Source organism: Hypanus sabinus, chromosome 27, assembly GCF_030144855.1.
Source record: "Hypanus sabinus isolate sHypSab1 chromosome 27, sHypSab1.hap1, whole genome shotgun sequence".
NCBI classification, from domain to species: Eukaryota; Metazoa; Chordata; class Chondrichthyes; order Myliobatiformes; family Dasyatidae; genus Hypanus; species Hypanus sabinus.
The window spans coordinates 42747433-42774031 of NC_082732.1; the positions used below are offsets into that span (position 1 = coordinate 42747433).

At 42.6% G+C, this 26599-nt stretch overlaps 1 protein-coding gene across 2 annotated transcripts in view; it reads left to right on the plus strand.

Annotated features, from left to right (window-relative positions):
* The window catches only part of agrn (agrin), a 549483-nt gene that overhangs the window by 491423 nt on the left and 31461 nt on the right, over nucleotides 1-26599 (plus strand). For both annotated transcript variants that reach the window (XM_059952327.1, XM_059952328.1), the window contains 6 exons: nucleotides 4889-5104; nucleotides 6134-6363; nucleotides 8518-8652; nucleotides 14972-15068; nucleotides 18695-18859; nucleotides 21496-21607. In XM_059952327.1, coding sequence (XP_059808310.1) covers nucleotides 4889-5104; nucleotides 6134-6363; nucleotides 8518-8652; nucleotides 14972-15068; nucleotides 18695-18859; nucleotides 21496-21607 — 955 coding nt within the window. The remainder of the gene's footprint in view (nucleotides 1-4888; nucleotides 5105-6133; nucleotides 6364-8517; nucleotides 8653-14971; nucleotides 15069-18694; nucleotides 18860-21495; nucleotides 21608-26599) is intronic.

A 26599-nucleotide genomic window follows, 5' to 3' on the forward strand; every position in this document is an offset into this window, starting at 1 on the left:
AGTGGTTCTGTTTTGCTGAGGTCAGGACACATTCCAAACCTTGTGTATTCTGGATGTCTCTCTCTCATTTCCTGGGTCCCAGACACGAATTAATAGCGATCTTGCGATTCTCAAAAAGGAGGGGGCGACTTTGTACCCTTCGGCCCCTCAGAGTTGCTTCACATTCATAAAACAAAGTAAATTTATTATCAAAGTATGTACAGTATATGTCACCATAGAGTATTCTGAGATTCATATTCTTGCAGGCATTTACAACAAAATAAGGAAACAAATAGAATTTATAAAAATCTATTCACAAAGACTGACAAACATCCAATGTGCAGAAGTTCAAGGTAAATTTATTATCAAGGCAGATAGATGTCACCATATAGAGATACACCTTCTTGCAGGCATTCACAGTAAATACAAAGAAACACAATAGAATCAATGAAAAACCACACACAAAAACAACCAAAGTTGAAAAGACAACAAGCAGTGTAAATACAAAAAGGGGAAAAAAATCAATAAATATTGAGAATTCAGGCTGCAGAGTCCTTGAAAGTGAGCCAATAGGTTGTGGAATCAGTTCAGTGTTGCGGTGAGTGAAGTTACCCCCACCGGTTCGGGAGCCCGATGGTTGAGGGGTAATAACTGTTCCTGAACCTGGTGGTGTGGGATCAAAGGCTCCTGTACCTCCTGTGAGAAGAGAGCATGATGTGGATGGTGGGGTTCCTTGCTGATGGATGATGGAAAGAGGACAAATCGTGCCAATAATAAATATTTTAAAGTAAATAAATAAAACTGAGAATGAGTTGTAGAGACTTTCAAGGTGGGTCTGTAGTTGTGGACTCAGGTCAATGGTGAGGTGAGTGAAGTTATCCACGCTGGTTGTAGCTGTAACGATCGTCAGATGAGTGGATCCAGGTGCAGAGCAAACTCAGGACTCGATAGTAGAAATTAACCATGAAGATTTATTTGGAGAATAATACAAGGAGTAATCAAACTAAGGGCTTGCTTACTCAGGATTTGAGTACAGAGAATGGTAGTTCACACAGAACTCGAATCTGAGACTCGGTGATGAGGGCTGGTCCAGAATAATCTTAAACACAACGTAAAACACAGGAAACCCGTGTGGGTCAAAATACAAACTAATCACTTAAGAACAAGAAGCATAAGGAAACCATATTCACATAATAAGCATCACAAAAAGCACAGTGACAGATTAATGACAAAAGTAGTCATTAACCAACACTAAGAAACTCAAATAAATAACACACAGGTGCATCAAACCCTACTGCTATTAAGCACCCCTCAGTGGTCCAAAGGGTTCATGACAGTAGGGTAGTAACTGTTCCTGAATGTGGTGGTGTGGGACCTGAGGCTCCTGTACCTCCTTCCTGATGGATTAAGGGTAATAACTGTTCCTGAACGTGATGGTTTTAGACCTGAGGCTCTTGAACCTCAGGTAGTAAAAATAGTTGTAAGAGTAATGTTTTCCCAAAAGCCTTAATTCCCCAATGGCCTTCAATATATTTAATGAGGCAGATTCTTCTGTTTCCCTGGGCAGAGGATTCCACAGATTCACTACTTTCTGGGCAAAGTAGTTTCTCCTCATCTTCATCCAAAATCTATTCCCATGAATCTTGAGGCTATATCCCTTCATTCTTGTCTGCTTCTGTCTTACTAATCCCATTCAGAGTTTCATGTATTTCTGTGAGATCCCCCTCATTCTTCTGAATTCCAATGAGTATAGTCCCAGGGAACTCAATCTCTCATGAAGCTAACCCCCTCATGTCCGGGATCAGCCTGGTGTACCTCCTCTGCACTGCCTCCAAATCCACTATGTCTTTACTCAAGTAAGGCTATTGAATGGTTCCCTAGTCCAATAAAATGGACTCTTGACCTCACAATCTACCTCATTACGGCTTTGTACCGTATTGCCTGCCTGCAGACACACACAAAATGCTGGAGGATCTCAGCAGGTCAGGTACCTTCTACGGAGGGGATTAAACACTCAGCATTTCAGGCTGAGACTCTTCATTGCAACACTTTATTCTGCATTCTTTCATTGATTTCCCTTGTTCTACTTCAATTCACTGTCATAACGAAGTGATCTGCATGAATGACATGCAGAACAAGGATTGTCACTGTACCTCGGTAAGCCAATCTGTCAATTAAATGCAGAATAAATAAATTCTTCCGTTGTAAAACACCTATTGTACTAAAACACGAGCTCTGTCCTCACTAATTCTCTTTTAACTAATAGAACTGTAGAGATTCTTAAGAAAGGCACATGAATGTGAGGAAAATGGAGGGATATGGACGTTGTGCAGGCAGCAGAGGAGTTTAATTGGCCATTTGATGACTAATTGGTTTGGCACAGGGGTTCCCAAAGTGTTTTATGCTGTGGATCCCAGATTGGGAATCCATGGTTAGGCATAAGATTGTGGGCCGAAGGGCTTGTTCCTGAGCTGTACTGTTCTATGTTCTCTGTTAACGTTCATATTTTGGAGTCTTTGAACATTTGCAAATTATAATTTCCATTGAAGAAGAAAATGAGATTTTATTCTGCCCCAGAAGACAATTTCATTTTCTCGAGATGCTGTTATAAGCCTAGAATTTAAATGTTATTTTACCCCTAAAGTAGTTTTTCACAGATAACTATCACCTATTTCAAAATTCTTATTCAACTCAGTAGATAGTAAATGTTGGCAACAATCTATCACAGGGAAAAATTATCTGGGTTGTCTAAAGAAACAGTTGATTGGAACTATGGGAGATTAAATGAATCTCGATGGGATAAATAGCTTCTCTTCACTCCTGCCTTCCTTTGAGTTCTTACATGAACATGTTTATCCCTCCATATTCTTTTTCACAAGACAGACTCACCCACCCACCACTCCCCAGCCCCAGCGGCTTACAGCTTGTAGATCCAGAATGGTCTGGTTTCCATATTAAAACTAGCTTTGTAACTTGCAGAGGCACAGGAGCAGACTGGTTCAGCTGCCTCCACATTGGACCAATGATAATGCTGGCAGATAAGAGATTTACATGCAAACTTCTAAATAAAACTATTCGACATAGGAGCAGAGCTAGTCCATTCAACCCATCGAGTCCAGAGGAGGTTCACAAGGATGATTCCAGGAATGAAAGGGTTATCAAACGAGGAATGTTTGATGGCTCTGGGTCTGTACTCACGAGGATTGGGGGGGGGGGGGGGGATCTCGTTGAAACCTTTCAAATGTTGAAAGGCCTAGACAGAGTAGATGTGGAAAGGATGTTTCCCATAGTGGGAGAGTCTAGGACAAGAGGGCACAGCGTCAGGATAGTGGGGCGCTCTTTCAGAACAGAGATGCGGAGAAATTTCTTTAGCTAGAGGGTGGTGAATTTGTGGAACTTGTTGCCACAGGCAGCTGTGGAGGCCAGGTCATTGGGTGTATTTAAGGCAGAGATTGACAGGTTCTTGATTGGACACGGCATCAAAGGTTATGGGGAGAAGGCCAGGAACTGGGGCTGAGGAGGAGATAGAAAAAAAGGATCATTCATTGTTGAATGGCGTAGCAGATTCGATGGGCCTGATGGCCTGATTCTGTTCCTACGTCTTATGGGTTCTGCTCCGCTATTCCTTCATGGCTGATTTATTATCTCTATCAACCCCATTCTCCTGCCTTCTCCCTGTAACCTTTGAAGCCCCAACTAATCAAGAACCTATCATCCTCCACTTTAAGTATACCCAATGACTCAGCCTCCACAATAGTCTGTGGCAATGCATTCCACTGATTCATCACCCTCAAGCTAAATAAATTCCTCCTCATCTCTGACCTTGATCTCTGAATCAGAATCAGATTGAATATCACTGGCACATGTTGTGAAAGTTCTTATCTTGCAGCAGCAGTACGTTGCAATATATAATAATAAAAAACTATAACTTAGAGTAAAAATACAGTACTGCGCAGAAGTCTTGGGCACATTTATATGGCTAGGGTGCCTAAGACTTTTGCACAGTATTGTATTTGTCAATGTGGAGTGGAGAGCGAGTTTGTAAATCTGGCAGGAGCAAATGATGTTGGGAATGGCGAGAGTGAATTGCCACAGGAAGGGTGTGGGTCAGGTGGCAGAGAGGGAGGGCCAGGTTTGAGGGGGAGGTAATGGGTGCCAACACACCCAGTCCTGAGACACCAGGAAAGGTCATTTGAATCCAATCAATTGGTGTATTGATCATTGCAGGATGTCTCTCTGGTGCTTCCCGTTTCCTCCCCTCTCCCTTCCCCTTTCCCCTTTTCCCAACTATGATACCCCTCTCCCTGCTCTCTTCCCACTCTCAGTCCACAACAGAGACCCATATCAGAATCAGTATCACTCACATGTGTCATGAAATTTGTTTTTTTTTTGTGGCAGCAATACAGTGCAATACATAAAATTACTGCAGTACTGAGCAAAAGTCTTCCACTCCCCAGCTAAATGTATATGTGCCTCGGAGTTTTGCAGAGTACCATATATGTCACAATATACAACCCACAAGATTCATTTTCTTGTGGGCATTCACAATAAGTAGAAAGAAACACAATAGAGTCAATGAAAAACCGTACACCACAGAGATGGACAAACTGTACAAATACAAAAGAAAATTTAAAAAATAATAATTAGGAATAAATACCGAGAACTTGAAAAGCCGATTATTCATGCATTAAAATTCCAAATGAGGGTCAGTGACTGCGTTTGGCAGGTTTAGCGTCAACGGTTCACTTCCCTGTGTTGGTACTGCCTGACCTGCTATGTGTCGATGTGATAAGTGCAATGGTGAGCAGGGACCCCTGTGGAGGCAAATGTCTACAGGTTGTAATGCCGACTGACTCTGCATCTTTAAATCATGCCCAGCACTAATGAGTTTCCCTCTCAATCCCTGAAGGTTTAACACAGGCTCTGGAACAGGCATCATCACCAGCAAAACACAGATAAAACCCGGAAACTGGCACCAAGTGGTGGTGAATCGGAACCGGCGTAACGGGATGCTCTCAGTAGATGGTGAACCACACGTGATTGGACAAAGCCCCAGTGGAACAGACGGGCTTAATCTGGATACAGATCTGTTCCTGGGTGGAGCGCCTGAGGATGAGATGGAATTGTGAGTCCTTTTGATGCTTACAGGGTTATGTATGGACCAGTTGGCTGTCCCTTTCATTCAGCATCTAGACTTCAAATGGTGCTTCATATGCATTGCGTAAACACAAGGGATTCTGCGGATGCTGGAAATCCAGAGCAACACATACAGAATACTGGGGGAACTCAACAGATCAGGCAGCATCCATGGATGGGAATAAAGAGTTCACGTTTTGGGCCGAGACCCTGTATCAGGACTGGAAAGAAAGGGAGAAAAACCAGAATAAGAAGGTGGGGAAGAAAAAGTACAAGCCGGCAGGTGATAGGTGAAACCAGTTGAGGGGGACAGTGGGTAGGGGAGGGGTTGAAGTAAGAAGTTGGAAGGTGATAGGTGGAAGAGGAAAAGGGCCGAAGAAAAAATGGTTTAAAGTGTTTACAGTACAGTGAGAGGGGGATGGAGTGGATAAAATATTGGGCAGATGATCATAAACAAAAGAAATTCTGCAGATGCTGGAAATCTTGAGCAATACACACGAAATGCTGGAGGAACTCGGCAGGTCAGGCAGCTTCTATGGAGAGGAATAAATAGTCAACATTTTGGGCTGACACTTCATCAGGACTGGAAAGGAAGAGAAAATAAGGCAGAATAATAAGGTGTGGTGGGGGGAGGACAAACTAGAAGAACCATCAAATGTTCCTTACATGTTAACCCTTTCATTCCCGGGATCATTCCTGTAAACCTCCTCTGGATGCTTTCCAATGCCAGCTCATCCTTTCTCAGATCTTCCACTCCGTTGGTATGAAAAAGACATTTCCTGACTTATGATGCCTAACTGTAGAGAGGAATAATCAGCGGATGTGACCCTTCATCAGGTCTGGTGTTATTAGGAGCAAAAGTTACAGAAGGTTTTTTTCTCTGCCTGTGATGAAGGAGAAGTTTCTTGCTCTCAGTTATTTCTGAATTTGTACTTGGCATCCATTTCTAGTTTTGTCAACTGCTTGCCTGAGAATAATCGCGCTCTAGATTTTTTGAAAACGTTGTTTCTATTTTTAGTGTGAAAGAACGAACATCAGCAACAAAGGGTCTGCGAGGATGTATCCGCCTACTGGATGTCAACAACCTGATTTACGACCTGCAGGAGAAAGGCAGTGATGTCTTGTACGGTAGCGGGGTGGGGGAGTGTGGTAATAACCCCTGTGACCCCAACCCCTGCCGAAACAACGGCAAGTGCCATGTGAAGGAGGCAGAGATGTTCCACTGTGAATGTGTCGGCAAGTTTTCAGGTAACTACCTTGACAAACGAGGCGATAATTAACAAGATGCAAGATTGTTTAATGTCCTTCCCAGTAGACAAGTGTGAAGAAGAATGAAATAATTGTAACTCTGGATCAGCTGCATCTCCGAAAAAAACACAATAAGATAAAGAACACAATAATAATTTTAAAAAGCAATAAATACAATTCCATAAGATAGCTTATATACATAGATTTATTGTATGTCCATAAACTGATACTAGGCACAGGAGTGTCTGTACATAAGGTGACTCTGAAAGGAAATGATAAAGTAGTGGTGGTTGGAGGTGTGGAGGGGTGGGTTAGTGGGTGGAGGTGTTGATCAGCCTCATTGCTTGGGGAAAGTAACTGTTTTTGAGTCTGGTGGTCCTGGTGCGGATGCTATGTAGCCTCCTCCCTGATGGGAGTGGGACAGACAGTCCATTAGCAGGGTGGGTGGGATCTTTCATGATGTTAACATTATCAATCTTGTTATCTTGTGGCAGCTGAACACTGCAACACATAAAAATTAAAACAAGTAAATAGTTTATTAAAAAACACAAAATGCTGGCAGAACTCAGCAGGCCAGACAGCATCTATGGGAGGAGATAATAACGACGTTTTGGGATGAAACCCTTCATCAGGAGTGAAGTAACATGGGATGGTCGAGGGAGGGATCACTTCCCAGTTCTCTACTTTATCCCTCCCCCCACTTCTTATCCCCCCTCGACCATCCCATGTTACTTCACTCCTGATGAAGGGTTTCGGCCCGAAACGTCGTTATTACCTCCTCCCATAGATGCTGTCTGGCCTGCTGAGTTCTGCCAGCATTTTGTGTTTTTATTTATTTCCAGCATCTGCAGATTCACTCGTGTTGCCTTTAAGTAGTTTATTAGTTCATGCACTGCATAGATTTGAATAGCAAGGTATTGTTAGAAGGTGGTTAATTATGTTTCACATTTTCAATCTTGTTTTGTGGCAGCGATACTGTGCAACACTTAAAAACTATTATAAGTTAGCAAAAATAAAGAACTAAATAAATAGTTTTAAACACAAGAGACCCCACAGAGGCTGGAAATCCAGAGCAACACACACAAAATGCTGGAGGAACTCAGCAGGTCAGGCAGCTTCTAGGGAAATGAACTCACAGTCGATGGTTCAGGCCAAGACCCTTCAACACTACCAGAAAGGAAGGGGGGAGGATACCAGAATAAGGTGGCTGGGTGGTGGTAAAAGGAAGGGGAAGGGAAAAGAGGACAAGCTAGAAGGTGATTGGAGAAGTCAGGTGGGTGGGTGGAAGAGAGACAGAGAGAAAAAGAAAAATCCTGATTGGTCTCTGTTTGTGATAAGTAGACCTGTCAGTTTTCTCTGTGGGTGAGCTTTACAGTCGACCTCTCTCTCTTTCATTGTCCATCAGTTCATTTTAGTGTCCTGCTGCGCCATGGCAGAGTGTTCCAAAAAAAAAGAAAATATAAAACATACTTCACCCCAGACTACACTGAAGTGTACTCCTGCCTAATAGGAGTCAAAAATAATGACAGTGTTGCTCACTGCACTGTTTGCAACTGTGACTTCTCTATTGCCCATGGTGGGTTAAACGACTGTAAAAGACATGTTGAGGAGAGTCTAACAGGTGTCATTGTTCATTACCATAGCTAACGTTACTTAAACTAGCTGGCTAGCTGCTAAGGAGCTACTCTGTTGATGTCCAACGTGATGAGGCCAAGCTCCCTGTCGACTTGCTTAAAGTAGTTTCAGAATAAAAAAACAACTCCATGATATTATAATATAAGTACATATTTTAATGTCACATTTTCTGCATATACCCAACTCGGTTTACAGATTAGATAAAATCACTAAACAAAGTATTACATACACCCTTGGAGGTCGACCGGGGGTGGGGGGGGGGGGGAATATGGGGTTGCAGGGGGTCGGGGGTGCTACCTCCCTGAAGGGAGTTTTTGCAGGGTGAGATGTCTGCATTAGGAGGTAGTTAATTATGCTTAACATCTGCAAAGGTTGTTTGGTGGCTGTGGTAGAGTGCAAGACAAAAATTATTAAAAGTTGCAAAATAAACAAATAATACACTTTACTAGCTTATACACTGTATAGAATTGAATAGTACTGTGAGGTAGTTAATCATGTTTAACATTTGTAATTTTTCAGGACCAACCTGTGCTGATAGACACAACCCATGTGACCCGAAGCCCTGCCATCCATTGGCCACCTGTATGGTGTTGCCTGAAGGCGGAGCGAAGTGTGAATGTCCAATGGGGCGCGAAGGAGAGTTCTGTGAAAGAGGTAGGGTTCACATCTTCAAACCAAGCCCGTGAGGAATCGTCTGCTGCAGTCCTCGAAGTTAACGATCTGCAGTGGGATAGTTCAAGATTTATCAGTGCTTATTTCATCTGGGAACACTTTGATCAGATGCTGGTGTGCAATCAAAATTCATGATGCGAGCAGAACATTAATAATTTGCTTTTATACTTAAAAGGGCCTCTGATGGTTCTGTGATCATTTTGTTTCCATTTCCCAGATTTATAATGTTGTGAAAACATAAAGAATTGCATCCAAGGTGACTAAATGCCTTGTCATAGAGGCATAGGGTGCAGAAACAGTGCCATAGCCCATCTAGTTAATGCTGAACTATTATTCTTCCTAGTCCCAAAGAGCCACACCTGAACTATCTCCCTCCATTCCCCTCCCATCCACGTACCTATCCAAACTTCCCTTAAATTTTGAAATCAAACCTGCATCCACCACTTCCGCTGGTAGTTCATTCTGCACGTACCACCCTCTGAGTGAAGAGGTTCCCCTTCAGTTTTCCCTTAACCCATCACCTCCAGTTCTAGTCCATACCAACCCCAGTGGAAAAAGCCTGCTTGCATTTACCCTAACTATACCCCTCATAATTTTATATACCTCTTTCAAATCTCCCCTCATTCTCCTATGCTCTAGGGAATAAAGTCCTAACCTATTGAACATTTCCCTATAACTCAGGTCCTCAAGTCCTGGCAACGTCCTTGTCATAGGACACATTCTGTTTAAGACCAGATGGTTCCTGAATACAAGAGATGAAAGGAACTGCTAAGATTTCTGTACCTTGCACAGTGATGGAGAAACAGTTTTACACGAAATAACAGATCATAAGGTGCCAAGATCAAGGAAGTGCAGGAAATGTCTCAGAATTTAGCCAAGCGATGTGTGTTAGAGATTCTGCATTTACACAAATGTGTGATTTTGCTAACAGACCTGTGGTTGAAGGTTGAGTAGGCTAAGAGTTTTTTTTGTTCCCCTGGAGCATAAGAGAATGAGAGAAGATTTAATAGAGGTTTACAAAATTAGGAGGGGTATAGATGAGGTAAATGTAAGCAGGCTGTTTCCCCCGAGGTAGAGTGAGAACACAACTAAATATCATGTGGTAAGGGTGAAAGGTGAAATGTGTAAGGGAAACTCAGAGTGTGGCAGTGGCAGTGGTGGATGTGGTTTCAATTTCAACATTTACGATAGTATGTGGATAGGAAGGTGTGGAGAACTCGTCCAGATGCGAGTCAATGGGACTAGACAGAGTAATAATTTGGCAGGGACTAAATGGGCCAAGGGGCCTGCATCTCTCTGTATGACTCTATGAAGCAATGAGTTGGTTGACATATCACCATTGCTACTGTTTTTTGTTTTGATCTTTGCAAATGTGAAATGAACAGACTAGAACTACGTTGAAACTAAAATCTCTTCAGTTACGATCCTTTCACAAAACCTGACTTTGGCGTTGATCTGGTTTCTGTTGCTCGCCAAATTCTGGGAACCTGTGGAAACTTGAAAAGCAAATTACGTGTCAAATAAAGTGTTAGTACACTCAGTGGCCACTTTACTGGCTACACCTGTACACCTCTACACCTGTTTGTTAATGTAAGTATCTGATCAGCCAATCATGTGCTTATATAATCAAGAGATTCAGGTGCTGTTCAAACCAAACATCAGAACGGGGAAGAAATGTGATCAAAGTGACATTGACCATGGACTGTTTGTTGGTGCCAGATAGTGTGGTTTGAGGATCTCAGAAACTGATGATCTCCTGAGATTTTCACGTATAACAGTCCCCAGAGTTTACAGAGAATGGTATGAAAAACAATAAAAACAGTGAGGGGCAGTTCTGTGGGTGAAAATGCCTTGTTAATGAGAGAGGTCAGAGGAGAATGGCCAGACTGGTTCAAGCTGACGGGAAGGTGACAGTAACTCAAGTAACCACACGTTACAACAGTGGTGTGCAGAAGAGCATCTCTGAATGCACAGCAGGTCAAACCTTGAAGTGGATGGGCTACAGCAGCAGAAGACAATGAACGTATACTCAGTGCCACCATATTAGGTACAGGAAGTACATAATAAAGTCACCAGTGAATGTATATTAAATTGTCCTTACCCATTATATTTCTTTAAATGTTCCTTCATCTTAGTTCTTTGCAGTTATGAGAGAGGCTAGTTGACGTGAAAAGACAAGGGGCAATCTCCTCACCCAGATTAAGTTCCGTAACCTTGCTGGGAAAAGGAACGACAAAAATATCAGGTGTTTTTGTGTTTTCTGCTTTGGATGGCTGCCCCCTGCGATGCAAAGCTTCACCAATAAGTGGTGCTCTAACTTCATGCAGTGTCATTTTATTCAGTGCAAGCCAACCAGTGTCTGTGTCCCATATCAAACTGGTTGTGTAACAAAGATAGGATTGCCCTGACGAAGGGTCTCGTCGCAAAACTTCGATTGTTTATTCCTCTCCATTGATGCTGCTTGACCTGTTGAGTTCCTCCAGCATCTTCTGTGTGTGTTGCTCTGGATTTCCAGCTCCTGCAGAATCTAATGTTTATGGTTTGGTTTATTACTGTCACAGATAATGATGCACAGTGCAAGATGTTTTGTTCGTGCAGATCAATGTATTACCCAGTACACTGAGGTAAAATAGTAGGAATGTAGACAGTGCAGTGCAGGTAGACAATAAGGTAGAAGGCCCCTGAACCATCGTGGACAACTTCACTCACCTCGATGCTAAACTACAGACTCACTTTCAATGACTCTACAGCTCATGTCCTCAGTATTAATTATTTATATGTTTTATTACGGGCACCACAGTAGTGTAGTGGTTAGAGAGATGCTAACACAGCTCTAGGTGTTCCGGAGATCGCAATTCAGTTCTGGCACCGTTCTGTAAGAAGTCTGCCGTGTGGATGTGTGGGTTCACCCCAGTGCTCTGGTTTCCTCTGTCGGTCCAGCGACTTCTGCTGTAGGTTAATTGGTCATTGTAACTTGTCTCATGATTAGGTTAGGGTTAATCTGGCTTGTGGGCTTGCTTGGGTGGTGAGGCTCGAAGGTCTGGAAGGGCCTACTCCACGCTGTGTTGCTAAAGAAATAACATCTTCTTGCACCACTTCTCCTCTTTTGCACAGTGGTTGTTTGCCGGACATTTTTTTTATTTATAGTCTTTCAATAATTCTGTTGTATTTCTTTATTTTCCTGTAAATGCCAGCAAGAAAACAAATCTGTGGGTAGTGTATGGAGGCATGTATGTACTTTGATAATAACTTTACTTTGAACTTTGAGGGTTGTAATGAGGGAGACTGTGAGGCCAGGAGTCCATCTTATCATTCTAGGGAAGGGGATTGAAGCTGTCCCTGAGTGTTCTGGGGTCTTTGCTGTCTGTCTATGGATTGGTGTGGGGGTGTGTGTTGATGATTGCACGCAAACCGACAGAGAGAGAATGTGCAAAAGAAGATAAACTGTACAAAAATAAATAGATTGATGTTAGGTAGATAGATTGGTACATAAATAAATAGATTAATAAATAGTACTGAGAGGATGAGATGCAGAGTTCTTGAAAGTGAGTATGGTTTGCCGTGTCTGTCAGTATTGAGGTGTGTAGAGTTATTGACACTGGTTCAGGAGCCTGATGGTTGAGAGATAATAACTGTTCATGAACCTGTTAGTGTGGGACCCAAGTCTCCTGTATCTGCTTTCCGACGGCGGTAGCGAGGAGAGAGCATGGTCTGGATCAGCATCACAGTTGAACTGTGATCTGGTCTACATGGCTTCTTTAGTGAGAGTCAAGCAAGCGAAGCCTGTATTTCCTGCGCTGAGCAGGAGAGGGTAACGAGCAACCTTTTACAAAAAGCACGTAAAACATAAAGTGGTTTGAAGCCATTTGTTCTCCTTCCGCTCCCTGCCTTTTTAAGATGATTATTCTGGGAATGTACTCTAAATTGCATTTGGCACGCAGCGTAAAGGCTGTTCAGCCTATTCAACACTTTCCCCAGAGAATGCTAAGTGCTACAGCATTAACAAGGTTCAAAGCAATGTATGTCAAGTTATAGCCGTCAGCAGAAGAGCTAAAGGAATCAATGCAAAGCTTTTGATTCAGTTTGTGCGTTTCATTGAGGGAATTCAGGGGTACGAACATTCCACATTACACCAATGCATTATTCCTTTGCTTTATATAGCCCAGTGTATTTAATTCCTAAATCTGAAATCACTGTGAGTGAAATCTCTCTCAACTAGAAACTCCGATTCCTATTCCCATTCCGACATGTCGGCCTCCTCTTCTGCCACAATGAGGCCATCCTCAGGGTGGAGGAGCAACAACTTATGTTCTGTCTAGGTAGCCTCCAAACTGATAGCATGAACATTGATTTTTTCTGCCAGAAAAATATTTTTTCCTCCTCCTCCCCTCTTTTTCTATCCCCCCCCCCGGCTGCTTACCTCTTCTCACATCCCCCTCAACCCCCTCCTCCTTACCCTTCTCCCGTGGTCCACTCTCCTGTCCTATCTCATCCCCCTCCCCTCTAGCCGTGTATCTTTCCCACCCACCTGACGTTACCTTCTGACTATTTTCCTTCCCCACCCCCCACCACCTTTTTCTGATGTCTTCTCTTTCCTTTCCACACCTGAAGAGGGATCTTGACCTGAAACATTGATTGTTTATTCACTTCCATAGATGCTGTCTGACCTGCTGAGGTCCTCAGTTGGAAATTTATCATTCAGGTGTTGAAAACAGTGTTGCAAAAGTGACAATGCATTTTTCAATTATTCTTCCAAACTCCAATACTGAACATGGGACATGGAGCATACATTCAGAGGACACCTTATTAGCTACACGAGGCACTTAATAAAATGGCCGCTGAATGTATGTTCGTGGTCTTCTGCTGCTGTAGCCCATCCACTTCAAAGTTCAACATGTTGTGCATTCAGAGATGCTCTTCACTGTTGTAATGTGTGGTTATTTGAGTTACTGTTGCCTCCGTCAATTTGAACCAGTCTCTAACCACTTATTAACAAGGTGTTCTCACCCACAGAACTACAGAGCTCTGGATGTTTTATTGTTTTTCGCACCATTCTCTGTAAACTCTAGAGACTGTTGTGTGTGAAAATCCCAGGAGATCAGCAGTTTCAGAGATACTCAAACCACCCCATCTGGCACCAACAATCATTCCATGGTCAAAGTCACTTAGATCACATTTCTTCCCCATTCCAATGTTAGTTCTGAACAACAACTGAACCTCTTGGCCATGTCTGCATGCTTTTATGTATTGAGTTTCTGCCACGTGATTGGCTGATTAGATATTTGCATTAATGAGCAGGTGTAGCTAATAAAGTGGCCATTATAGATCATTATAGCACCCTACAGTCCATAACGTTGTGTCAACCTTTTAACCTACACCAAGATGAATCTAACTCTTCCCTCCCACATAAACTTCCACTCTTCTATCATCCATGTGCCTGTCTCTTAAAAGTCCCTAATGTATCCACCACTCTCTGTGTATAAAACTACCTCTGACATCCCCACTCCACTGTAAAGAGTCCTAATAAAGAGCCGACATTTCAGGCCGAGACTCTTTATCAGGACTGGAAAAGAAGTAAGAAGCCAGAATAAGGAGGTGAGGGGAGGGGTGGAGGATAAGCTAGCAAGAGATAGGTGAGATCAAGTGGAGTGGAGGGGAATGAAGTAAGAAACTGGGAGGTCATAGGTGGAAGAGGTGAAGTACCACTGAAGGGTTGAAGAGTAAGGAATCTGAAAGGAGGGGAGAGTGGATGACAGGAGAAAGGGAAGGAGGAGGGGAACCAGAGGTGATGGGCAGGTGAGGAGATGAAAAGAGGTATGAGGGAAGCCAGAGTGGGGAATGGAATAAGAGAAAAGGAGAGGAGGGAGAAATTACCAGAGATAGAGAAATTGATGTTCTTGTTCAGAACGTGAGGTACTGCTCCTCCAACCTGAGATTGTAATCTTGTTAATAGAGGAGATCATGTCAGAATCTCAGAACAGATCAGATTTAAATTCTCTGGAGTTTTGAGAAATTAAAAATTAAGCCAATTAAGAGGACTGAAATAGGAAGATACTGTTTTCCAAATGAAGATTTCTCCTTGGAAGAAACTGCGTCCTGATGGAGATCTCAGCTGAAAACGCCAACCCTATAGTCCTCTCCAGAGATGTTGCCTGACCTACTGAGTCCCTTCAGCATTTTGTGTGTAACTGTTCCTCCTGGTGGAGGAATCTGCATCTCTGTTCATGGTCTCAGGACACAGGAGGCATTCTTGGACAGAGCCTGGATTTCATTATATTTATAAATATCTCTTCTGTTTCAGAATCTGAGAAGGACCAGGGCAAAGCTTTCATCCCAAATTTTGCCGGATCTTCATACCTGGAAATGAATGGAATCCACACATTTTCCGATGACTTGTCGTGAGTTTAATCAGTGTTAAACCTGAACTCTAACCTGCCAATGCTAATTGCTACACACACACCACTAAACCTCTCTGCACCCCAACAATCTCGAACTAACTTGCTTCCAGAAACTGAGTATGTCTGACTGCTTTTCAAAATGCATCATGTTGCTTTCACAAACGTTCAATCTGTTCAGATAAGAAGGAAGGTAAATTATAATTATTGTTGGTATCAGCCTAGGGACATGACCAATGCTGGAAGCTTTAGAGAGAGTGCAGATGAGATTTACCAGGATGTTGCCTGAATTAGTGAGCACATCTTATGAGGAAAGGTTGAGTGAGCTCGGGCTTTTCGAAGGAGGATGAGAAGTGACTTGCTGGAGATGCACATTATGATAAAAGGGCATGGATAGAGAAGACAGCCAGAGTCTTTTCCCAGGGAAGATATGGATAATGTGAGGGGCATAATTTTAAGGTGTTTGGAGGAAAGTGTATGGGGGATGTTAGAAGTAGTTTTTTTACACACAGAGTAGTGAGGTGCACTGGCAGAGGTGGTGGTACAGGCGTATATAGTACTGACATTCAGAAGGCTCTTACAGAGCATGTCTCATGAGGAGAGGTGGAGTGAGCTAGGGCTCTTCTCTTTGGAGTCAAGGAGGATGAGGAGTGACTTGATGGAGGTGTGCAAGATGATAAGAGGTGTAGATCGAGTGGACAACCAGAGATGTTTTTTTTTTCCCAGGGTGGAAATAGTTAATTTGAGGGGGCACAATTTTAAAGTGTTTGGAGGAATGTATCGGGGGATGTCAGAGGTCAAACACAGAAAGATTGCAAAGAGTTAACTGTGATTATGAGATAGAACCAATGAGTTGTAACTGTACATGAATGTGAAGCAGTGATAATGATTGAAGGGGAAATTGCCTTAATGATAAAATTCTTAGTTCATTAGAACTCAGATACTATGATTTTTAATAGTGTAAGTTCAGGTAGAATCAAAAGGGTCTAATCTATCAGTTTAATGCCAAAGCTAAGGAGGTGAAGATGAATCTGTGTTGCCCATTAGTGGGGCAGTTGGCAGGGAGCAGCCCTTTGGAACTCAATTAATAAATGAGTGTTGTGTATCGGAATTTTGGTGTTCACATCACTGAACCACAAACTGGAATCCTGGGGAGATGGAGAGAGTGTTGAGAGCATAACAAATTTACTCAGCCGTGGAGAAGTGAGAGCTTGGAAGGCCTAGTTGTATTAAATAATCCTTACCTTGCCAAAATGGTACGCAGAGTTTTTAGATCATAACGCCATGAGACATAGGATTGAAATTAGGGCATTTGGCCATCGAGTCTGCTCCACCATTCCATCATGGCTGATTTATTATTCCTCTCAAGTCTGTTCTCCTGCCTTCTCCCCGTAACCTTTGATGCCCTTACTGATCAAGAACCTATTAACTTCTACTTTACTAGCCTCCATAATCGTCCATGGCAATGAATTCCACAGATTTGCCATGCTCTGATTAAGAAATTCCTCCTCATCACTGTTCTAAAGGGACATCCTTCTTTTCTGAGGCTGTGCCCTCCCCACCACAAGAAACATCCTCTCCACATCCAGTCTATCTAGGCATTTCAATATTCAATAGATTTCACTGAGATTCCACCCCCCCTCCCCATTCTCCTAATCTCCTGCAAATACAAGACTAAAGCCGTGAAACACTCCTCACATATTAACCCCTTCTTTCCCATTTTAGACTGAAGCTAGTTGACTTTCTAGATCTTTGTACATAGAACAGTACAGCCCAGTTGACCCACAATGTTTGCTGACCTTTAATACAACTCTGCAATCAATTTAGCCCTTCCCACCCACATAGTCCTCCATTTTTATTTCATTTATGTGCCTATCTCAGAGTCTCTGAATGTCCCTAATATATCTGCCTCTACCACCATCCATGCCAGTGTGTCCCTCCACACTCTCAAAATTCTACCTCTAACATCCTCCCCTATACTTTACTCCAAAGATCTTAAAATTATGCCTCTTCATTTTAGTCATTTTCTCCCTGGGAAAAATGTCTCCTCTATCCATGCCTCTTATCACCTTATACACCTCTACCTTCTCTTCCTCCTTTGCTCAAGGAGAAAAGTTCTAGCTTGCTCAGCATTTCCTCCTAAGACATGCTGTGTCATCCAAGCATCTCCTCTGCACCTTCTCTAAAACTTCCACGTCCTCTCTATGATGAGTTCACCCGACTGAACACAATTTTCCAAGTGTGACCTAACCAGGGTTTTATAGACTGCAACATTCTGTTGCAGCTCTTGAATGCAGTCCCCCAACTAATGAAGGTCAACGAATCATGCACCTTCTTAACATTTTACCAACTTGCATGGCAACTATGAGGGATCTATTGACATGGACCCCAAGATCCATCTGTTTGTCTTACCATTTTATGCTTTTTGAATATGGAGTTACTGAAGGCATGGAATTGCAAGCTCAAATATGGTATTGTAGGAGGCTATTTGGTGAATCCCACTCCCTGTGAAGCATTGATCACATTCCCTCTTCTACCCTGTATCACAACCAAATTATTTCTCTTGTACTTATTGACATCATCAATACATCTTGTTTCCACTGTCTTCATAGTCAGTGACATCTTGCTCATTACTCCTCGTTGTACAAAAATAGTTCTTCATATCTCAGCAGCCTCCACATCTCATGCCCCGTACCTTAAACCTGTGGCCTCTGGTCTATAAGACCGTAAAACATAGCAGCAACAATCAGGCCATCAAGTCTGCTCTGCCAGTCCATCATGGCTGATTACTTATCCCTTTCAATCTCATTCTCCTGCCTTTTCCACATAATTTTTGACACATTGACTAATAAAGAACCAGTGGGCCTCTATTTTATGTATACCCAATAACCTGGCCTCCACAGCCATCCATGGTAATCAATTCCACAGATTCATCATCCACTGGCTAAAGAAATTCCTCCTCATCTCTGTTCTAAATGGGTGTCCCTCTAATCTAAGGGTGTTCCCCCACTATCGGAAATATCCTCTCCACATCAACTCTGTCTTTCAATTTTCAATAGGTTTCAATGAGATTTACCCCCCCCCCCCCCAACCCAATTCTTCTAAACTCCGGTGGGTACAGTCCCAAAGCCACCAAATGCTCCACATATGTTAACCCTTTCATTTCTAGAATCATTCTCGTGAACCCCCTCTGGACCCTCTCCAATGCCAGCACATCTTCTCTTAGATAAGGGACCCAAAACTGCTCACGATACTCCAAGGGCAGTCTGACTAATGTCTTATAAAGCCTCAGCATTATATCCCTGCTTTTGTACTCTAGTCCACTCGAAATGAATGCTAACGTTACATTTGCTTTGCTTACTGCCGACTCAACCTGCAAGTTTAACATTTAGAGAGTTCTGCACCAGGACTCACAAGTCCCTTTGCACCTCTGATTTTTTAATTTTCTCCCTGTCTCCATCCGTACACCATCAGATAACTCTGCTTTGTCCACCTCACATAGACTTCGGGATAACGTCGACCACAGTTTGTATACTTCGATTCTGTGTGGGGAGGGTGTGAGAGTAGGAGACTTTGGGGTAATTGAATGGAAAACCTTTGTACCTTGGTAACAAGCTGTTCGATTGCAGTCAGAGGCTGTCGATGGAGGTGGTGTTCTTGCCCGTGGACCACAATGGAATGATCTTCTACAATGGGCAGAAGACTGATGGTCGTGGAGATTTTGTGTCGCTCAACCTACGGGATGGCTACTTGGAGTTTAAATATGACCTTGGCAAAGGACCTGCAGTAATCAGGTAATAGGGGAACAGAAAAGCACAAGGTCCTAATTTGCTGTAGTCCAAATAAGCCAGGAAATGTGCAAATCTGTCAGGAAATATAGAGGAGGTTTGACCCAAATACAGAGCAGCCAAGACGATTTAGCCGCCAGTGATAACTTTAATAACAAACTGCAAAATAACAAGCCACAAGGGGCCACGAAACAAGAGAGAACAGATACTAAACGCAATAGGCAACAAGGTAGCTGAAGGCTAGTGCAATGAGTGAACAAGGACGTGAATAAGGGTTTAATTAAGCTGCAGCAGATGGGGTGGAGATACATCTGTTCCTAAGGAGGTGCAAGGTGCTGCTTCCCTCTGCTAGCCTGCAGGCCACCCTTGGTGTAGCACCTGCTTGCCTCTCTCCCCACTGCCCCAGTCAGTATCACGTGAAGCCATGGGGCAAGTCGTATGAGCAGCTGGTCCATATCACAAATCCTGGTTATGTGACCACTGACAGCAGGCAGACAATCTCTGAAGAGTATTGATAATGGCTGGGATCACCCACCTTGTAAAGACACTGCCCAGAAGAATGCAATGGCAAACCACTTCTGTAGAAAAATCTGCCAAGAACAATCATGGTCATGAGACCGTGACTGCCCACGTCATAGGATACAGCACACAATGAATAACTGCAGGTGATGAGGTGGAAATGAGTCGCAGGTGACTCCTATTAACTCTGTGCAGACTGGGAGGACCTGGACAAAACCTTTATGAGATATCCCTAAAGTTGAAAATTGTTTCATTATAGAACCTCTGTTATCTTTTGATAGTTTTAGACCATAAAATCAATAGTATAGGAGCAGAATTAGGCCATTCAGCACATCATGTCTGCTCTGACGTTCAATCATGGCTGATTTATTTTCCCTCCCCCATCCAGGCCATGCTCTCTTTTTGTTACTACCATCAGGAAGGAGGTGCAGGGACCTTAGGTCCCATACCACTAGGTTCAGGAACAGTTATTACCCTACAACCATTAGGATCCTGAATCAGCGTGGACACAACATCAATCACCCCAACGCTGAACTCTACAATTCATGTTTTCAATATTATTTTCATTTGCACAATTTGTCTTTGTTTGCACTTTGGTTGTTTGTCAGTTTTTGCTTATGTATAGATCTTTATAAACTCTATTGTACATCCTTATTAAAAATGCCTGCAGGAGAAAGAATCTGAAGGGAGTACGAGGTGACTGATGCATACTTTGATCATAAATTCGACTTTGATTTTGACTTAACACTCCCAGCCTCATAATACAAAGGAGCAGAATTAGGATGCTCAGCCCTCGAGTCTGCTCCACCATTCCATCGTGGCTGATTTATTATCCCTCCAAACACCACTCTCCTGCCTTCTCACAGTAACCTTTGATGCCCCGACTAACCAAGATCCTATCACCCTCCACTGTAAATACACCCAATGACTTGGGCTCCACAGCCATCTGTGGCAATGAATTTACCACCCTCTGGCTAAAGAAATTCCTCCTCATCTCTGTTCTAAAGGGATGTCCTTGTATTCTGTTCTTGTGTTGTACAGGTCAACGTCCATAAGACCTTAAGACATCAGAGCAGAATTAGGCCATTTGGCCCATTGAGTCTGCTTCGGCGTTCCATCATGGCTAACTTATTATCCCTCTCAACCCCACTCCTCTGCCTTCTCACTGTAACCTTTGACACCCTTAAAGAAACCTGACACCCAGAGTTGTCTTCCACATTTCTTTGATTACCTACAGTACATATTTATTCAAGTGGAATCGATAGTTTTAATTAGATGTAGATGAACTTTACAATCTTTGGGGATGAAAATCTACCTGCAAAAATTTAGTTAATTCCATTGCCTGAAAGCACATAGCACCAGGCTCAAGGACAGCATCTACACCACGATTATCAGACTTTTGAATGGACCTCTTGAATGATAAATTGGACTCTTGGCCTCGCAATCTACCTTGCTGTAGTCTTGTACTTTATCATTTACCTACACTGCAATTTTTTGATAGCTTTTACACTCTACTCTGCATTCTGTTATTGTTCTCCCTTGTTCCACCTCAATACACTGTGTAATGATCTGATCTGTATGAACAGTATGTAAGACAAGTTTTTCACTGTATCTTGATACATGTGACAATAATAAACCACTTCCAATGATCAGGAATCCTCCACTGTCCAATGGGTAACATAGTGGTTAAAGTGACACTGTTACAGCTAGGAGCATTCTGGAGTTCAGAGTTCAATTCTAATACCATTTGTAAGGAGTTTGTACGCTGTCCCCATGAACATAGGTTTCCTTCGGATACATTGGTTCCTCGTTCAGTCCAAAGGCGTAAGAGTTAGTAGGTTAATTGGTCAATGTAAGTTAGCATGTGATTAGGCTAGGATCAAGAAGGTGGGCTGCTGGGTGGTGCAGTGTATTGGGCCTATTCTGTGATGTATGTCTAAATAAAATAAAGTAGATGCGTATATTTTTAAATCACCCTATTTCCTAAAAGTACGCATTTGGAATGCATGGTTGTTAAATCGAGCATAATGTGATCAGGTAAAACTTTGCTATACAGTGTTCTATTTCCAATAACTACAGATGATTATTAATACATTTTATATAACTTTTCTCCTATAAAACAGGAGTAAGGAACGCATCCCACTCAACGTATGGAACGTGGTTACCGTAGAACGGAATGGTCGGAAAGGCTTAATGCAAATTAACAAGGGAGGATCCATCTCTGGCGAATCCCCGGTAGGTGGACAGAAACCGTCCTCTTGTCAGCTCCAACCTTCGCAGATTTCCAGTGTTGTTTGAAGTGTTCCAAATGTACCTTCACAATGTTCTCGGGAGCTGAGGATATTCCTTTGTTCGTCAATGGGTTTCTGAATGGCTTGCCATACTAATGAGCTGGTAGCTATGAGCTTCTGGATGAAGAAGCTGCAGAGCTTCATTGGCTGGTAGTAGATGGGTCAGAAATCCATCCGGTCAGGGAAAGGCTTATTTGGACCCCACAGATGTTTTCTCCAAGGCACAAAGCATTTTGGTCGTGTGATGGATCAAGCTTTGCACTTTCAGTGGCCTTCCCTTCAATGGAACCAGCAGGCGAGTAGGCTACAGCTGACTGTGGGACGGGAAGAGGGGAAGTGTGCTCAAGTTGGTGTCCGTGGCTGGGTCACTTGGGGGCCATAGAACAAATCAATACGGACAGAGAAAAATACATTAGTTCTCTCGAGTGTTCGCTAAGGACTTGGGTAATTAGGAACGTTCTGGGCCAACTGAAAATCCGTGACACCTTTGGAGGGGTTGTAAAGATCATTAGACGTGGGAGTAGAACTAAGACATTCAGCCCATTGAGCTTGCTCTGCCATCCCATCATGGCGCATATACTTTCCCTCACAACCCTATAACCTTTGACACCCTGACTAATCAAGAACCTATCAAACTCTGCTTTAAATATACTCAATGACTTGGCCTCCACAGCTGCCTGTGGCAATCAATTCCACAGATTCTCCACCCTCTGGCTCAAGAAATGCCTCAAGTTTGGGCATTGACTGCCTTGTTTGGAAAGGGGGTCTTGGATGGCATGGTACGTAGTGGTTAGTTTAATGGCATTTCAGTGCTGGCGACCCAGGTTCAATTCCCACTGCTGTCTGTAAGAAGCTTGTACAGCCTCTCCCCTGACTGTGGGGTTTTCCTTGGGTGCTCCGGTTTCCTCCCACATTCCAGAGACGTAAGGGTTAATAGGTTAATTGGTCACATGGGTGTAATGAGGCCGTGTGGACTTGTTGGGCCGGAAGTATCTGTTACCATACTGTGTCTCTAAATAATATATAATAAATACATGGTCCACTAACGTTGCTGGAGCTAAGCCAGGGTTCAGCAATTGGGTCTTTCCATTTACAGCTAAAATAACAACGGGCCAATGGAGTACTTTAAAGCCAGTGTGGATGCCTGGCCTTTGAGGCATGGGAAGTCACACAAGTTGTGTTTGAGAGGGATAGGGTTATTGACGTGCTCTTCCATTTTGATGTTCTGGTGTGGAACAGAGAGATAGAGAACTTGAGTTTGTGGAACTGTTTTCTCCTCTTGTGGGGGTTAGGGGAGGGGCATTGGACATTAGTGAGGTAGTGTTCATGGGTTCATTGTCCATTCAAAAATCTGATGGTGGAGGAGGAGAAAGCTGTTCCTAAATGTAGAGTCCTGTACCTCATTCCTGATTGTAGCAACAAGAAGAGAGCATGTCCTGCGTGATGGGGGCCCTTAATGACCACCTATTTGAGGCATCATCTTTTGAAGATGTCCTCGATGTTGGAAACTTCTTTAAAAGGAGTGGAATATAATCCATCACAGTGCTGTTAGGCTCAAATGATGTCTAATATCAGCTTGGGAGTAATTCGGTGAGCTGACCAATGAAATTTTTAGATTTGAAATAGAAGTGTAATTGTGATGTGCTTGCATAATACTATAGTTCAAAGAATAAAATGAAAAATACAATATTTGATGCTTTTTTCATAAAGCCCATTACCTGAGGAATTGACTGTTGTTCCTTCACATGTTTCTCTGCACTCTTACATTGGAATGTTAATTATACCTTTGCTGGTGTAACTGTATGGTTTGAAATGCATTTCTTTTCTTGTTCCTCACTGACTCCTTTTTCTCTCTTGTGTTTCTGTTTTGTATTTTACTCTGATCTGCTTTCTGGATTTCAGAAATCACGCAAGGTAACAAAGACAAAGTGACCAAAGAGATCACGATCTCCTTTTCCCATTCCGAGTTCATCTAATTCCATTGCTAGATGTAGTGGTAGCGATAGAACCTCTCATTTTATGTTGTATACCCTTCTCAGAGTCCATGTCATTAACGTTGGTGGCAATGAAGGCAGGGTGGCTTGGGAGACAGTGTTGGGGCAGTGTCGATTAAGGGTCAAGAATCAACTTTATTCGCCATTTACCTTTATATCACAGTTCCAAGTAAATGTATTATCAAAGCATGTGTAAGTCACCATATTCTACCCTGAGATATACTATCCTGCAACAAAAAAGATTAACAATGATAAAGAAAAAAATTTTATTAATAAAAGTTAGAAGGAAAATATGGATATGAAATAAAATATATAAATACTAGCATGTATTTACAATGTAAACACAATTATAAACAGTGTCTTAAAGTGTTTACAGTGTAGTTCAGTGTTGGGGGTAATCGATAGATGGGATGGGGAGGGTTAACTAGAATGGTTGATCAGATTAACTACATGGGGGAAGAAATTTCAAAGATGGCGTGAAGTTTTTGTTTTTATAGAGCCTGTAGTGCTTTCAAGAAGGGAACTTGTGGAAAAGGCAGGGTGGGTAGTGCCCTCAACATGAATGGTAATACACATTCTACACCTGTCATCCTTCCACTCCCCCACCTTATTCTCACATCTTCCCCTTTCCTTCCAGTCCTGATGAAGAGTTTTGACCAAAATGTTGACCGTTTATTCCTCTGCATAGATGCTGCCTGACCTGCTGAGTTTCTCCAGCATTTTGTGTGTGTGTGTGTGTGTGTGTGTGTGTGTGTGTGTGTGTGTGTGTGTGTGACAATGAACATGGTTGACCCCTGTTAAAAGAACTCTGCATTCGATGCCACGCTGTGCTTTCAATCCACTTGCCTTGCTTGCAGCCACGAATAATCTCCCGGTAATTATAGGAGCTACTTGCTTAGATATAGGAAGGATCTGCCCTGGGTTTAGAGCCCCTTCACCACACTCCGCTTACCCTCCAAAGCCTCGACTTTGGACCTTGCCATCATTACTCCAAACTCTGGCAGAGAGCAGTAGGACACAAGCAACAACTTGAAGTCAAATGTGAGTACCGATGCAGGGTCCTGATGAAGGTCTCGGCCCAAAACATTGACTCTTTACTCCTATCCCTTAATGCTGCCTGATCTGAGTTCCTCCACCATTTTGAGTTGTTCTGGATTTCCGGCATCTGCAGAATCTCTTGTATTTATACTAAGAATCCTGATGAAGGGTTTCAGCCTGAAACATCAACACTGTACTCCCGTCCACTCAGATTCCTTGTATTCCAGAACTTTACATTTCCCACCTATTATCTCCCAGTTTCTTCATTCATCCCCTCTCCTCTACCCACCCACCTTCCCCCACACCTGGTCTCACCTAACATCTGCCCTCCTCCTGCCCCAACTTTCTTACTCTGACTTCTTCCCCCTTCCTTTCCAGTCCTGAAGAAGGGTCTCGGCCTGAAACGTCGACTGTTCACAATGACACTGCCTGACCTGCTGAGTTCCTCCAGCATTTTGTGTGTGTTACTTTGGATTTTCAGTATTTGCAGAACCTCTTGTGTTTATTTTAATGCCATTTATGGTCTAGCCTGATCTTTGAAAATATTCTTAGAATAAAATGCCCCATGTTGTAAAAGTAAATTACCAAATTAGTTGAATATGGATACCAGTAAAAGAAGAAATTACTTTGATAAAAAGAACAATGGCAATCATGAAGTATTCTTACATTCAGGCTTCTTAAAGATAGACCAAAAGCTTTGACAGTAAAAATGTACCGAAGTTTGCATGCCACTAGTGTGCTCTTCCACTACCACACCGTCACCGTTGTACACTTACCTACTGAATAGGGAGCTACCACGATGAGTGTCCAGTGAATTCAACTGAATTTCAGAACACATGAAAAGTAAAGTTATCCTTGTCGAAAATGACATAATTTTATCATAATTTTGGTGTCATTTTATTTATAGTTTAGTTTTCTAAAATAAAAAAGATTCAAAAAGTTGGCGACTCTGACATTACTAACTTTATAAGATAAAGTGCAAGAACATTTCTGTACATTTAACAACTGAAGTGCCAGCTGCAGTTTTAATTGAAATATATTTAAATATCTAAATTTACCTTTAAAGACAAAGTTGCAGCATATTGTGTGTGATCGCATATCTGATTTCACGCGCACAATTTTGTGTGTGTGTGTGTGTGTAATTTGTCTGACATTATTTATTCATCCGCCACATATGTGATCTTGCGATAGACATGAGATTCTGAAGATGCTGGAAATCTAGAGCAACACACACAAGTTGCTGGAGAAAATCAGCAGGCCAGGCAGATAGATGATGCCTGATTGACTGAGCTCCTCCAGCATTTTGCATGTGTTGCTTAATTTTGTGCTGTTTTCAGGAGCTCACCTGGTGACATGTGGCCATTTTTTTTAAGCATATAGAAGTTTGTTCCCACCAACCACATGGGTATCCTCCGGATGCTCCCATTTCCCCCTACGCTCCGATTGCGTATGGGTTAGAAGGTTAATTGGTCGCACGAGGTATCATGGACTCATTGGCCAGAAGGGCCTGTTACAGTGCTGTACCTCTTAGTACAAGAAAGTAAAGACACAAGAAATAGAAGCAGGGAGAAGCTATTCAACCCTACTTAACTGTTTGCCAATTCAATTAGATCATGTTTGAACTTTAACCTCAGTGTTGAAGGTCAGGTTTGACACTTGGTAATTTTGAGCCCAACAAAGACAAAATAAAAGGCCTCCAAACCAGTATTTGGGGCGCCATGCTGGCGTGGCAGCGTAATATTATTACAGCTCGGGACATCGGAGATCAGAGTTCAATTCCGGCATCCTCTTTAAGAAAGTTTGTATGTTCTTCCTGTGTTTGTGTGGGATTCCTGCAAGTTCTCTGGTTTCCTCTCACATTCCAAAGACATTCCGGTTCATAGTTTAATTGGTCATTGTAAACT